At 37.1% G+C, this 17258-nt stretch overlaps 1 protein-coding gene across 2 annotated transcripts in view; it reads right to left on the bottom strand.

The window, feature by feature from the left end:
* Positions 1–17258, bottom strand: part of LOC139964237 (neural proliferation differentiation and control protein 1-like) — a 125685-nt gene that overhangs the window by 45908 nt on the left and 62519 nt on the right. For both annotated transcript variants that reach the window (XM_071965682.1, XM_071965683.1), the window contains one exon: positions 16409–16480. In XM_071965682.1, the coding sequence (XP_071821783.1) occupies positions 16409–16480 (72 nt within the window). The remainder of the gene's footprint in view (positions 1–16408; positions 16481–17258) is intronic.

The raw sequence follows: 17258 nt of genomic DNA, 5'->3' as shown, positions 1-17258 counted from the left end.
CTAAGCTGCAAGCATTCTGAGGGATTCAAACAGATGCTCATGCACTCTTTTTATCTTCGAAAACCTCAAAAATGATTGGAAGTGTAGGGGACTTGAAGCGGATGCAGATTCTCAGTAAGAATAGTGTTGTAAGCCTTGGAATTGGTGGAGAGTGAGCCAAAATGGGTGGGTCAGTTAGAGGTGATGTGGAAAGATAGATGTTACATACTGTACTGTTAAAGGTACTCAGATAGGAGTGCCTACATTATAGCAAAGAAAAGGAAGGAGCAAAGTATACATGCTGTTTTCAAAGATTTAAACACACACTGTAATGTTGAATTACCCAGAGATTGCTTATCACTGGGACATGGGTAAACTCAAGGCTGGTGACTAAAACTAAAGCCACACCAAAGAGGTGGTGGATATTACAGTCCAAGTAAAGTCCTCAGTAAGAATAGTGTTGTAAGCCTTGGACTTGGAGGTGATGTGGAAAGATAGATGTTACATACTGTTAAAGGTACTCAGATAGGAGTGCCTACTGTACATTATAGCAAAGAGAAGGAAGGTGTGAAGTATACATGCTGTTTTCAAAGATTAAAACACACACTGTAATGTTTTGTTAGCCCAGAGATTGCTTATCACTGGGACATGGGTAAACTCAAGGCTGGTGATTAAAACTGAAGCCACACCAAAGAGGTGGATATTATAGTCCAAACACCCGGAACCTGCAGTTACCCCCACAGGTAATTAAGGGGTACTAATTACTTGTTTTTGATGGAGCTGTGTAACATGCATAGCCCAGGTAATTTATTGTACAAATATAGAAATGTCAGAGGGCTGGATCTACCCAAGTTACCAGGGTGCCATGTACATCTCAAATCAAGTAAGATGAAACTCAGGTGTAAAAAATTAACATAATTCATCCAAAGATGTGTCAGCAGTCTGCAGATCAATATGTACTTTCAGGTATAAACCTCAATTGCTAAATTTCTTCCTTTTTGTGCTTTGCATTCTACAACCCATTTTTTCATCATTTGTGTCGGTCGAGTGAATAGTTCGATTCGGCGTAGAGTGAGCTGAATCAGAGTAAATGAATTGATTCTTCAGTGAGATCACTGTCCTCTGGATAACCTCTCAGGGTAGATTTGATTGTCTGGGAAGATAATTAGTTGTCTGGGGAAAACTAGAAGACTCTACAATTTACTCAGCTCTGATATAAAATAGAAAAAGAACCAATAAAATCTACATACTTTCAAAGACTAAAATAGCAGTGTTCTCTCATATTCCAGAGCATCCCTGCTATATATGCATGGTTTTAAAGTCACTTGGGATTCTTGTAAGCTGATATAAGACATCATTCACATTCATCTGATCTTGGAATCAGGACAAACTATAAGACATCGAGCCTGTTAATAATCACATAGTTGATAATTGGGTGGATTTGGCTGACATCCATTCCGAGTCCATATCAAGGTAAAATTAGGGGCATCGTTTTTTTGAAATCTCTATACTCTAACATGTGCACGAAGAGATGAAGGTAGAATTCTTCCGATTTCAAAAACTCACGAGAAACAATCAAGAATGTTGATTTGATTATTTGAATACTTGAAAATTCAGTTGGGGGGGAGGGTTGAGGGACACAAAAAAAATATCATTTGCACTGGAATGCTAGATTTGAAAGGATGAGGACAGTGACCTTAATAGGGTAATCTGGGGCACATTGAAGGAATGTTACAAGTTGTCATAGGCTAGGTAGATAGGAGTGCACATGTATGGGGGAGACAGGTATCAAAGAGGAATTAAGTAAATTACAGTCTCTTAAATTCAGTTGTATTTTAAATAATGACCAAAAAAAGACAACATTTTGGCAAAATTTCAGATATTATCCTTGTATAAATACATATGAAAAGAAATTATTTTGGGAGAAAAACAATTTTTGAGAATGGAATGACACATTTCACTATTCACTTATTATTTGTCATTCTTTAAAGAATCTAGGATTTCTCATTTTGATCGATAGTCACCTGATTTTTTATCATAATCCAACAGGTTTGTTGACAAGTCAACAAGAAAAACAGCTTTAGCTTTTAGTGAATATTTTTTTGATATATTTCCATATTTTCTTTTTCTGTATACACTTACTCATACAAGATTAATTAATTAATGAAGGATACACATTACTATCAAAGGTTAAATGCTTAATTCTTTTATTGTTCACTCACATGCATTTAACACAGAGACACAAAAACGCACGCAGATAGACAGACGCGCACACACGCACACACAACAGAGATCAAACTCACTGGGTAGAGAGATTGTGCAGCAATTAAGAGGAGACATAGGAAGTGAGTGAAGTATTAATCAAACATTTTTAGTCATATTTTCAATTTTCAAAACCAATCAGTATTAATGTACGAGTAGAACATGATTTTAATAAACCTGTCGCCTTCAAATCTACCACGGAGACAAACTTCAACTTTTAATTACTGAATGATGGATGACTGGTTAATTGGGAAAGTTAGATAAATTTCTGTGTAAGTGAATTAACGATGAAAGTACTCAAACCTCTCTAATGTACAAAATCCCATCATGTTCTGACCAGAACTCGATTAGATACTGTCGAAATTAATATTGCAATCCATCGGCCAAACCCAGTTGCTGGCTTTTATTGAGACATTGTGAATATTGTGCAACATTGCTGAAGTACACACAAGATTTCAACCGCACATGAGCATGTAATAGAGAGTAATACAGTATATTAAGAGGAGAGTAGCTCTGCTCATACCTTCCAGGGACTAAAATTAGATTTGTGTAATATATTCATCCAGCCTGTCAGCAATACTTTGAAAGGAACTTCTTCCATTCAGAAAAGACACATGAATGAGTCATCCACAAAATACTGGAGATGCTACGGGCAACTCTTCTGCGCTTTACAGTTCTCTACGTACAATGTAAAGGAACATTATATACACAGGATATGTGTTAATGAGCACGACATCATATGATACTACATAATGAACATACACAGCTGAGATTATAAAATGGTATGAACTCATCTGGCACACTCGCTATCTTCCACACTAAAAACGAGTGGATTCAACGAATTGAAGACGGACGTCTAGGCACTTTGGGTTGTAGAATGAGAAGGACATTGACCAGAGAGTTAGGGGCATAAGAGGGTGCACAGTGTTAATAGATTACCAGTTTGTTCTAGACACGGTAGAACAAGAGTGCTAAGGTTGTGGGAAGAGAGGTAAGTGAGGAGCAAAATAAATACATGAATGCTATTTGGGCAACTCCTTTCTTCAATTAGTTTTCTAGAATGCAATGCAAAGGTAAATTACATATATTACATACACAATGAACTTAAGCATTATGAGCACCACATGACTGTATCTCTTGAAGTCAACACTGGGACTACAAAAATGAACATGTGTAGTTGACATTATGACATGGTATGCATTCGTCACAAACAGTTTAATGTGTTCCTCACCTAATAGGGAAAGCATGGTATTTTTCTTATCTCTTTCATTTGACTGTCCACATGGAATGCTCAGGTACAGTACATACACATATTATGTAATATGCACATGTATGTGACTGTATTGCTCAACATGAACTAAAAATACGTAATGAACATACACAGTTGACATCAATGACATGGTGTGCACTGATATTCCCACACTGATGCTCCATTCTCTATCAATATTATTACAAATGAAGGAAAAAATGGCATATATACAGTTGGCACCAAGATAAGAGTTTACTGCAAATCACACACTGACACTCTCTTCCTAATCCTTATTAAAGTAATACATCAAATAATAATAATAATAATTATAAATGAGACTTATATAGCGCCAAATCAGTAGACAAAAGTCACTGCTCAAGGCGCTTTACAAAGAAAGCAGATTAATTTACAAAAGAACAAGTGAAAAGATGGGTCTTAAGTAGACTTTTGAAGAAAATGAAGATATTGATGAAGATATTTATGTATTGTTACTCAACAACTTCAAGTAATTAACCTACATGTACATCAAACTAAGAATACCATTGACGTAGCTGAGATCAAGAACATCGTTGATTTCTGTTTTACCAATATTAATTAGAGAATATAGTCTAATGGTATTGATCATGCCATTTCACAAGTAGTAATCACATGCCAAAATAAGATTAAATCACATATTTTTTTTGTTGTAATTTATCACTTCAGAGTATGAAATAAAACTTAACCTTATTCAGAATCAACTTATAAAGTTACAAATCATTAAAGTCAAGATATAATTATTTTCAAATTTTAAGTGACAGATTTCCAAAAAATGAAAACACAAACAGATACTTTAATCCTTATGAATACTCTACATATATGGTGACCTTTAAAGCAGAAAATTATTATAATTACTTTTGGCATCTTCAAACTAACTTTCTTGAAAAGAGGTATTTAAACTATTGATGGATTACCCAAGAGGTGATTCCAAGAAAACTAAAACCTGATTAAGGATTCACATCTCGTGAAATCTTAAAAAGTCAACATCAATTTGGGAAACATATCATCATCATCAGCACATCTGATCGAATCATGCGTTCATGCTGCTGCGATGGTCCCAAATCGCTGCACAATGTTAATAAATATTTCTCTTCTTCTTCTATCAAGGGATATTTTAATTCAGAGAGTCGACCTTCAAACATTTGAAAATGTTTTTGCGAGCTGTGATTTTACGTCACAGAGTTTAAAGGAGAGCAACCAATTATCTTATAGAGTAAATGATAGAGGGATGTTCTAAAACTAATACTGGTTTGGATATTTTACGAGTGACAAGCTTATCTGTCTCCTCACAACCACAGCACCTACCTCCTGCTACCGTGCCTAGATTGAACTGGTAACCTTTTAACACTCTGCCCTTCTAGGTCCAAAAAGGCCTTGAAAAGTCCAGTTCGGATCGAATTATTTAACAACCAAAGATAATACAAGTTCAAAACGAAGGTCTTAGAAGCACTTTGGGTGGTTAGAGTGAGAAGGAAAGGATGTCATATTTAGACTTGCTAAAGTCTTCGGCTTGTCTGTGGAAGACCATCAAACCTGTGATATCTCCCCAGTGGGGAAAAAAAAATTCTTCTAAGCTGTTTGATGAAGTTGTTCACCAATATTGGTATATCTAGCACACATGTATGTTATACCAATTAAGATGATTTGGCTTACCCTAGCTGTGTCAAAGTGATTAAGGTACTAAGGTTATTCTCAACAATTGACACATGAGACAAAATAAATGCAGCATCTTGTAGTATATTACAATCTAGATCAATGACTTTAAGATGAACTGCTTTTAACAGAGTGTCGAATGACAAATAACGGCATAAAAATATCTGTTTCTGGATGTGGGTGGGTGAGTTGATGTACTGTGAGTAGGTAGATGATCTGATTTGGGTGATTTCCTGTGATATCGGAATTTTAAACCATTTTTTATGATTTATGCACTGTTTCTCTCCTACCAGCACAAAAAGAAACATGATCCCATTAATCTTGGAATAAAATGAGAGAAACTGCAAGAGTTAGTGTATTACTCGAGATGGTATGACGCAGGACACTGCAAACCGCATATAGTCTCACATGATACACACAAACTGATGGAAAGATTGCAATCGTTGCCACGGTAAAAAAAGCCAAAACCAAAGGCGGAATATACGTAGATGTCTCGCACGGTTTTTACTCTTATCGAATTATTAGAGGTACAAACAGGTAGCAGCTGAAGACTCATTGCTGGTATCATTTACTATGTATACTGTTGAATATAGTGGGAGTGTTTAGCTCAGTGGTTAACGCCGGTGCCTTTCAATCATAAGGTCCCGAGTTTGAGTCACCCCAAGATTAATGTACGTTGTCCAGTTACAGAGTTGTTGACAATTGACAATTCATAATCATGGACGTTAAGTATGAATCTAAGAGACCTGACTTCGGTCAGCTTGCGGCTTTGATAAGCCAATGATGGCTTCTTCGCGAGTTCCTGCTTGCAGGAGGATCTAAAATACATACATACTGTTCATGACCAATATTGTTTTCTTAAGTTACCACCTGTTTAATCTGACACAGGAAATTTGTATTCTGAATATCTAACTGATGTGAAATATGTAAATGTGGTATTGTTTGATTTTGTCTTATTTTCAAGTTAAATATGTGTTATACCTGGTTTCTTTATTTCTAGAGTCATTTTGGTCGAGTAAAATATTAAACTGACTCTTCTTTTACAGTGTATTATCTTTCATATTTCACACTATCATGTCACTATATCGTGACGTCTGACGCAAATTGTAATACTGCATGCTCAAAACGTCACAGTTGCAGTAGGAGGGAAATTATTTCTCCGTGTCCGGTGGACCCTCATGTAGGTTGCAACTCAAGAAATTCCTCACCAAGTTAGTGAATAAGTGCTCCAGATACTTCTAAAGTAGTCTGAAAGTACCAAGGGATTCTCCACTTGGGATGGATTTAGTCGCCAAATATTCAGCCCATAGTATGTGGGAGGATTACTGTAGTGTGAAATTATTAAATTTTTCAACACTAAAGCAGTTCACAGGGTTTTTCTATTAGCGACCTGTGTACATACTTGATGTTGTACGTGTATGGACACTACATTGTCTGCATTTACTGTGAAGAATAACACAACAAACTTACAAAGATCTGTCACAACAACTAAACGCACGGTAGAACGAGGGTGCTATAGTTGTGGGGAGACAGGTAAGTGAGGAACAAAGTAAATAAGGGAAAGAAAAAATCTATACACATAAGGTAGACAAAACTAGAATATGCTCTGAATTCATCTTCTTGCCCTATATAAGGAACTACTTTAACACACGAATCACTATACTAGTGCCTTAGTTTATTTCTTCCCCGTCATGAGGAATGTTTTATTTGATGCGATTTTCTCGGCAAATTTTTAAGGGGGCAAGGATGGAAAACATCTGTATTTAAATGGAACAAAACAATATTTGGAACAATGGCAAAGTGTCACCAAATCTGGCCACCTGCAAGTGTGCACTTTCTAAAAATAGAATGTAACTGGCACACCGTTCAGTCAAATTCCGGTGTTTTTTTGTATATTATTGATTCACACATCCGTAATAAACTACTTCCACAGAGACAAATGGTGTTAATGGTGGCATTTTCTGTAGGTCTGAAAGGAATTAATTCATGACGGTGTTCTCGTTATATCCGGTGTGGCAAACGACCTGTTTGTAAATTAAGCTCTATTTTCACTCACATCCAACTAATGCAGATTTAAGAATTGACTTTACAAACATAAATATGTATGAATAATAAAAAGAAGGGGGGATATGCCAGGGAGTGTAGAGAATGAGAAATGATTGCATTAAATCATGTATTTAACTATAAATGGAGGAGGGGAGGAGACTATGGGAACTTAGGGAGGGATTGAAGAAGCTTGAGGATGGAGGTAAGGGAGAAGATGGAAGTGAGGGAGGGGAGGGGAGAGGAGGGAAACGATGAAGTGGAATACATGTGACGTCTACCACTACTACAGTTTCCACGATGTATGAAAACTGGGATCGAGTCACAAGGGAAGGACTTTAGCATCATAAATACAGTGCAAAATGAGATGTGGTAAGAAAATTTCACCAAATTGTCATTTTAGTGAGTGCTACAGTTGTAATATATCAGAAAATGCATCAAATCCATCTATAGTTTTCTTTTAATAGGAGTTTTAGCCTACCGGTCTAAAAGACAAAATCTAACATTATCACCTAATTTGTTCAAGCAAAATCCGTCATGAACAAACTTCTGCACACCTCTTTCCCTGTCCAGATTACACCCTTTCTCCCCAGCTCCCCCCACTCCCCTCCCCTCCCCTGTCTCTACTTAAATCTTGCACAATTCCATCTACAGTATCTAACCGGCAAATATTTGTAAATTTTAACATATTGCACCCATACTGACCCCCTTCAGGGTCACAATTCAACCCACTAAGTCCACCCACATCCGGTGTTCAAAATAACATTTTTTTGGGGGGGGGGTGGGGGTGAGGTTATTGGATGGAAAAGTGCATGACTTGAGAGAAGATAAGTAAGAGAACAATGAACTTCTAACTGTAACTTATCCTAAAACAGGTACCTCATGCATGACAGATTTCAAAGTACAAGCTTTTAAGGTTAATCATTCATTAGTTTTCTTCACACCATGGAAGTATATTCCCATTATACATATGGGGTTCAAATTTACGTTCAAGGAGAAAGCCAAAACCTTATTAGCTGAAGAGTAACAAAAATTGGTTGTGTAGGCAGAATTTTCAAGGATTTTAACAAACAAAAATGTCACCAAAGTTATTGATTTGTGTTTCATCTAATTATTTGTGAAAATAGTTGTGAAATAGTTTTTCACAAAATTGACCAAGAAGAACATCACAAATAAAAAAGAGAGACATGGTAAAGCAAAGATGTACTTTTTGAATTATCGTGTTCACAGAGTTTTCAGACTTTTGACCTCAGTTGACCCTAAATGACCATTGAACCTCACAGTAAAGAATTAAACTTCTTGTACTTAAAAAGAAATATCCTCAATTCCAAGAATAAAGTTAATCCACCATGCACTTTTTGAGTTATGGTGCTTAAAAGCGTCACATACACACAAACATAAACAAACACACACCATCAGATAGATTCCTTCTGCGTCTGGCAAGGAATCAAAAGTGAAGAAATGACATTTTTGGAAATTTCATCAACTGTAGAAAAGTGATGTGAATTTCGAGGAAACTCACAGAGGTGGAGTGTCTTGAGGTAATTTCATACAAAACAGTTGGCAAAAGGCGTCTGAAAACAGCAGGTTTAATAAATGCAAACATTTATGTGAACTTTGCAGCTCAGTAAAAGCGTATCTGGGTCGGGGCGAGAAAAATCCTATGCGCCGGGGGCTGTGGACTGCTTACTATGATTGAATTCAGGCTACCTGCCTTGATGGCCGTAAAGTCTGTCAGGCTACCAACATTCAAATTTATCAACGACTTCCATCGCAGTGTGGTAAATTTAATTTTACTAGTTGAGTGTTGCATTGCACAAGTGCACAGAGCATTATAATCAATACTGAACACACCCCACTGACACCTGTCTTGCGCTGGCAAAACCCTCTTGGCAAGAATCCAAGAAACTTATTACACCAGATCAAAACATTTGTAAACATCCCATATTCAGACCCTTCAAGATACTGCGGTCACCCACAACATACGAATAACCTTGTGTTGTTGAGAAACATTTGATGAAAACTTTGTAGCCTAGCACTATCAAACATGCACAGGGCTTCTAGGGCTCTGGTGAGAATAAAAGTTACAACACATGGAAAACACTTACTAAATCACTCCAAAAATGGCTGCAAATTATGGATGAGGCTTCAATTCCTTTAAACACCATCACTAAAGCATAAAAAGATTGTATTTTGTGAATCAAGTTTGGGTATCACAATTTGTTGCCACTTTGGTTACAACGTACTTCAAACACGAAGCACTTGCCATCACTGAATTGCAAGCACACATTTTCAGACATATCAACTTGGTGGGGAATATAATGGAATTCTGTTTGTGATCCAGAAACCTAATTCCACTTAGAACAAGCCTTTCTCATCGACATCACAGTGTTTTTGCATCGCTTAAACTACAAAGGCTGACCAATTTTACCAAAGAGTATACACACTTAATAATTCTAATTGCCTTTGAAACAAATTCTAGCCTTCGATGAAAGTTCAGGTTGAAATGCTTTAGCGTCACAAATGACTATGACGTTACATATGCAATATCAGAGCGGATACCGGCGTTGTTCAAATGGATGAGCTTGGCCAACCTAGCTTTACTTCCGCGCAACAGTTGCCATGGTAACAAAGCAGCACTTGACCAGTCAACCAAGCCATAATAGCAATGCCAGTTGCAAATAAATTGAAATAACAGAAGTGCAGAGCACTTGATCGACAGCTCATGTTGACTGCAGGAGAGAATAGTGACGACAAAAGCTGAAACATCAAACGGCTAATCTCTAAAACTTCCAAATGTCATAGTTTAAACTGGCCACGTCAAGCTTTCTTAGAGGAAGGCCATCTGTTCTGTTTTAGACTCTCTATTTTCCTCTCTTTTCACTCACGTCAGCAGAAAGTGGGCAAAACTTCTTTATTTATGAAATTATCTGTTTATATATATGTTTTTATCAAGGTATGTTCTTTGTTAGTAATCGAAATGTTTCGCATGGTTTTGGTTTCTCTGGAACCTGTACAGGGAAATGTTCCATGAGATGTTACATTACAACAACGAGTACATTAACTGAAGAAGATACAGACTTTGAGAATGGTACGGGTTGTATATTTACAATGTTGTCCCTTGTAAGCTGTTAATCCCTAAGGATGAGATTATTATTCTGTGTTACTCAGAGAAATTTAGGGAAAAAAACGGAGACAAACAAGTTCATCTCTAGTGGTGGTGATTAAAGAAGATTTTGTAGAAAATCCATTGGTGCTTTATGGAGTAATTATTAATGAATATGTAATAAATTATAGATTGTAAGAAAGTTTTTGCAACTTGTTATCCCTAAAGGTGTTTCTCTATGACAGTTTGCCCAACCGGCTAGATCAATCCATGCCATGGCACTTTAAAGTATGCAAGACTAAGTCCATACGTATTACATATGGTATTACTTCTAGCCTTTTTTAGGACCATAATACTGAATAATTTCATAGGGATAATACCAGAATAGCTTTTTAATTCTCAAGCAAACTTAAGTACAGCCTTAGAAAGTACAACTGCCAAACAAATGTCCACAAATACGGCATGCATGAATTTTATCGACTGCAAGAAGGGGTATCAAAAGCAGATGGTACCCCAAAACTTATTTGCAAATGACGTTACTTTACCTGTCTACTGAACATACAAATTCCAACCTGCCAAATCTACAAATTGGTAACATTCTTCCACTCCCTCCCCCACCCCCTCCCCCCCCCCAATGACCCTCTCTAAGATGTAAGTATAGGAGACAAGGTAAATTAAGAGAGGAATGAAGTAAATGTAGTTATCTTACAACTATAGTACATGAGACCGCTTTAATCCGTTTACAAAATTATGGCAGTATGAATTTGAATCTTGAATCGATACTGTGCCCGACAGCACATGCAATTATATTTGCTGCCATTTACAAATGTGCTTGGAAAAAAAAAAACACTTCCAAACTTCCACTTTTTGTTCCATACAACATGCCCCGTGGAAATGACAATTTGAACATTGGTAGAGCTCCCCGTAAAAAACTCTGGATGATGGTTGAGTTGCCAAGCTGTCATGGAATAAATTACTCCAGTTTCAATTAAATTTACAAAAATTTTGCTTCAGGGTCAAATGCTCAGTCAGACAGGACACATATATATAAGACATGCAGAGCCAGGCCTTGTCATGAAATTAATGGCACTGCTATGTCGTCCATGGCAACATTCATTAAGTTATCAATTTAGGTTCTTGAGTTGATGGTAGATACAAACACAGAGTAGCTGTACCCAGACCATATATACTCTTCTATTGCCCTTGGTATGTCAGTCATACTACTAATTGTTGTAGGCTTCAGTGGCATATACTGTATGCTATTTACATGAATGTCTGCTTTACTATGATCAGGGAGCTGCTACTCTAGCAGCTCCCTGCTGTGATGAAGACTATCCAACCCAATATCATGGGGTAGACCTTATGATGCACTGGGAAAGGAAAGAAAAACTTTGAATAATAATTATAATGAGAAAGGTGTATATAAAACAATTCAAAGGGGGGGGGGAAGCCTCTTTGTCTTTGTGGTGACGGGGGAGAGGGGGGAATGAGCTGCAGAGATAAAAAAGCATTAGGTTAAAGTAACATCCTCCTAGCATTTTTTGTATTGTGAAGATATTAATATTTAAAATTTTTGATATTTTGTAAAATGCAACTGGCAACAGCTTAAAGTATGATGTCACCAAAGCAATTTAATATGAAATGTTTTCGTTTTACTTTACAATATTAAAATCATTTATCCAGTGAGGAAAAAAACTTTTGAAAAAAGGGGTACATTTACATGAAATTTGAAATAGAGAGAACATTGACAGCTAAAAAGCAAACATTCCTAATGCTGATCAGGTTTCAGGGATAAATCAGGCAAGATGCATAATAGCTTAAGAAAAGCCTTAAATGAATGAAGAACAGTTGCCTGGATCACATCCCAGAGCACCTTTCGTAATTCACTCCCTAGCGTAGGAGGAGGATGTTCAGCCACTTAAATAAGGCTGTCTTTCATTTCAATCATATGTACTGTATCTACTGTATGTTCTGTATCATATACTGTATCTTTCATTTCAATCATACTGTATGTAGAACTGTATATTGAGTAAGGCACCAGTTAAGTGTGAAATATTTTTTCCCTTCAATATATGTCTAACATTGTCTGCTACTAGAAAATTCCTATAAAAACCTCTTTTCCCTGCACTTTACCACATAAAACTGTGCATGACATCTGATCAAAGGCGTGCTTACCACGCAAGGGCCTGCAATTAGGAGGGGAAATATCAACAAATGGCATATACTCTGGTTCCTGATGCATTTTACTACATCACAAAGGGTAAAACAATTTTTTTTTTTTTTTTTTTTACTTTCAGGATCGACTCACAAAGTTTAATGGTATTCTGAAAGTGTGCCAGCGTGGATCGTCACAGAGTTTGGAATACATTTCAAATGTCAAGAAAGGAGATGTGAGCAATATGTGACAAAAACACTATACATAGCAGATATGCAAAAGTTGGCTTATTTCCAACTGAGACAAAAGGACTACAAGACTCTTCTTTCAAGGCAGACCAAACTGCAGATTATACCGATAGACATTAGACTTACAATGTCCCTTCAAATCGAGAGGGGGGGGGGGGCTGTAATGAAGATAGAAAAGGGGGTGGAAAGGAGAGTGATGGAACAACCATGGGAGAGAACTGTTCATTGTATCAAACATTAATTGACAGTTTTAATCCAAATTTCAAACTGATGTAGTATTCAAAAACTTCTCTTTATCGATGCAAACAAACATATAGCCAGGTTGGTGTAATTTTTTGGAATTGCTAGATGACAGGTATGAGTGTTTTGCATGAGAAATAATTATGAAAAATGTTGCTGGAATATGTCCCTGAGGGGATATTTATGTACAGAAAAAGCAACAGTTCGTTGTCAAATCAGTTTCTTTTATAGCCAACCACTGTTATGTCATCAGGGCTATCAGGGCTATCATTAATCACCATCAGATAAGTAAAATTCCCAAAACTTGCCAACAAACTCTCTCTTAGCAATAGGGTGGTAGAAATGAGGAGGGTCATTGACCATCCAGTATAGAGACCAGCCTTGGAGGGCGTACAGTGCTAAAGTCATTACCAGTTCACTCTAGGCACTGTAGAGCAAGAGTGCTGAGGTTGTAACTTGGAGACATGTAAGCAAGGAAGTGAGTTCAATATCTATACTTCGTCAACACTTGTGTCCTTTTCGAATAGACCAGTTGCGTAAACCACATTCCCAGCTACACAACTTATTCTTATTCATATATTTCTTGTGACATTCCTGTAACTATTTATCAATCCATGCATAACGGTTGGGGCCCGGGAGACACAGTTTGTCATAGCATATATAGGGCATCACATGACAATAAAAGCGCTGCCCTTTTATTCAGCTTATCAAAATTGCAGAATTCTTTTGACGTCATCCTTATTGAAATGAATGAGCTTAAAGCAGTCACTTTCTCCTTCCTCCTCAATGGTTGCATCTAAGTGATGTGGACGTGACACTCACTGTATGCCGCAGATTTCTGAAACTCCCTGAGCAGGCCTCGGATAAAAAAAAATGGAAATATAGAAAGCATCTGATTCACCCTGACTTCTGGAGAGAAACCTTGCTGATGGCTCAGAGCTGGACAACCCTACCCTTTTTGCTAGACAGAGCAAAATCACAAAGGAATTTCCCAGAGCATTGACAAGCCTCCATCAATACACTAGAATTGAGGATCTTTTTAACAAACGAAGGGATATTCCTTCTTTGCAACTTTTGGCAAAGGGAGTGAGTCAATTAGTACATTTAGTTGCATGGACAAGAAGCACTACTATTAGGTTTCAAAACCATGTCATGCTGTCTCCACCTACATGAGAGGACCATTTAAAATCAAATTCATAAATAAACTTTCTCAGAGTAGCATCCATAGAGGGAGGGCGCACAGAGTTAGTAAAAGGTTGCCAGTTCATTTTAGGCACTGTAGAACGAGAGTGCTAAGGTTGTGGGGAGACAGGTGGGTGAAGAGCAAAGTAATATTTGAACAATTAATTCTAACTGGTACATTCACTTGGTGGTAGTCAATTTCAGGTTGCTGTTAAGAAATGAACTGTATTCTCCTCCATTAAAATCACATCTAAACAAGGTACAAATTTTGGCCCTTTCTTGAAATTTAATACAAAATGGTTCTTTTACCCTTTGACATTCAGTTGCTAGGCAGAAAGTAGTTAAATTCATATTGCATACAGTGTTTTCTTCATATCTGTCAAACTTATCATTAGAGAATATATTTATAAGATTTATTTTTTATTTTTTTGGCATTAAAGGCAGTGGCATTAATATGATCTATGATCATGATGGAATACCTTCGGACTTCCAATCAACAAGGACATATCCACATTTACGTTGAGATATGTGTCACAAATACTTTTCAAGAAATCATCGCATTTGTCACAGCTAGTATTTGCTAAATGATGACGAACTGCTGTAGAAAGGTTTCTATCATATTAAGATGAATCTCAAACTTGACAAGCAAATCCATTAATGGACGAAACTGAATCAAGTTTTATATTTTCAACACCGAAAAAATCAAGTTGTAGATGCCTCATACCGGGACCTTGGGTCTGTGAGCTCAATGTCACGATTCATGTTAAGACTGTGATTGCAAGGAAAGCCTGGAAATACGACCTTAGACCGATAACGGGTACTTAGCTACATCGATTCACGATTTTGTCGATGCAACTCTACATCGTCTGGAGTTTAAGCACTCGTTCCATCGACTGCGGTCTTGAATACATTGGCTTAGATACGGTATATGCATCCTTATTCAAAGAGAGGATGGACAATGAATACATAGAGAATAACAAATGTATACTTCAGACTGTTCCACATTTCACATTCTGCAAGACGTGAATATTCATCAGCCTCGTCATCGTCGTTACATCAGCATCAGCAAGCATGTCCTTGCGAATGTTGATCGGCCGCCGCTATCCTTAAATTAGTTTGGCACGCTAGGACTGTTTGATCAGGGGTTTTTACAAGGACACGATGGAGGCAAACTTTTCCATGACTACACATAGAAACAAACAGGATGTAACATTCACTAGGGAAAGTACAGGCAGACGTCTCCATTAAGTGGTTTACAGAGATGTAGATAAAGATATATACCATAAATGGATTCCGAGTGTTTCCATTTATCAAGGGTATTCACAAAGCTTATCTAATTCACGACAAGTTTAACTCTTGCAGATTTTCTAAATACCACTGTATCCTTGCATGTGATGTGAGATGGTTTTGAAGACGCATGCAAGACAAGTCACCCATGACAAATTCTAAAGAACTGTATTTTAACATGGTTCAATAACATCATTACCTGAAATCATTTTCCTAGGTAAACGTTTAGATTGTTTCTTCAAGATGTGCTTCAAAAGATGATAAACTTAACTATTGCACAGAGGAAAACTTAAAACCAAAAGGTTAGAATAATTTTTTTAATTGATTATTAATTTTTTTATATTTATAATGGACATATCTAGGATACACAAGTTCTGTGCCTGATATATTATAATCTCGCATATAATTTCACTCAAATTTCAAGATTAGTGAAAAAAGTCTTTGTTCCGGATGAAATACAATCCACAAATGATGACAAACATTTGCAAACGGAGTTGTAAGACATTCTCAGACGAAAGGTCCATAGAAAGAACTCCTAGTTGTATAAGTTCTGAATGGTAAATACGGAAGCGGGACAGAGTGAGGTCCGGGAAGTGGAATATTGGAGACACGGTGTTAAAATCCTTCATTCATGTAGTCTAGGTATATGGGAAAGTGCATATACGTAGACTGGAGACAGGTAAGGGAAGAGGGAAGCAACTTAGGCTTGGATGAGAGCACAAGAGGATCTTCACTGCTATATTAATGTGACCATACAAGCAAGAAGTGATGATTCACAGATATTATAAAACTTACTGGTTTGAAGGAAGGCCATTAGGGCCAGTGAGGGTGTACAGTGTTAAAAGATTACCAGGGCATTCTAGACACGGTAGAATGCGGTGCATAGGTTGTGGGGAGACAGGTAAGTGGGGAACGAAGTAAATAGTAATTCACGTTCAAAACATAAACAGGTTTTATGTGAAACTGACCTGTCTGCTGGTTACCTTCCTTAGCTAGTCTTTCAATGACACGGTCTTCAACTTCCCCAGGTAGATCATCATCTGTAAAGAAGAGAGGAAAGATGGTTACATCACAAAGTGCATTTTGCACTACCCAGAAATCCATTCAATGTGCCAGCAAAACACTGTCAGAATGTACAAATATACAGATCTATGTTACCTTCTGGGAGGAACTCTACTATTGCATTTAATTTCCCACATACCACCTGTGAACAAATGCTTATTACTTTCTGTCAGGGTAAAGATTACATTTTGTGTCATATTCTTTAATAGAATCGCTATATCGCTTGAGAGATCAAATATTAAACAATGTCACAGTGATGTCACTTTTTCTATTTCTTTGAGAAAATGATAGAAATGTTGTTTAAATTTTTTTTTTATGGGGAATCATCTAAACTTCTCATATCAAAGGAGACACACACCCAACCATCACTATTCATCTTCATGTGATAGCGATAATGTAACTGTCATGAAAACCCTCCCCAAATGACTCCCTGCATGCTCCATCTAATTCCATTTGGAAGATATCACAGATTAAATGTTCTTTCACACACAATTAGGCTAAAGACTTGATCACGTATTCTTATTACATACAGTGGCGGAGCGTCCATACAGTCAGGGGGGGGCGGATGCCCCTCCCTGACGGACTCAAATGGACTGCTGGAGCCCTTTTCAGCTTTTTACCACTTTTTACTTATTCACGATTATTGACTTTTTTATTGCGGTCTCATCTAACTATTGACATTTGTCACATTTTCTTGGCGATGACACCTATTTATTCTTCGTTTATCTGCAAATAAGCAAGGCCTGGAAAGGGTCA

The sequence above is a fragment of the Apostichopus japonicus genome, chromosome 22 (assembly GCF_037975245.1).
Source record: "Apostichopus japonicus isolate 1M-3 chromosome 22, ASM3797524v1, whole genome shotgun sequence".
Taxonomy (NCBI): domain Eukaryota; kingdom Metazoa; phylum Echinodermata; class Holothuroidea; order Aspidochirotida; family Stichopodidae; genus Apostichopus; species Apostichopus japonicus.
The sequence above is the reverse complement of the archived record's forward strand: the minus strand, read 5'-3'. Positions and strand labels throughout refer to the sequence as shown.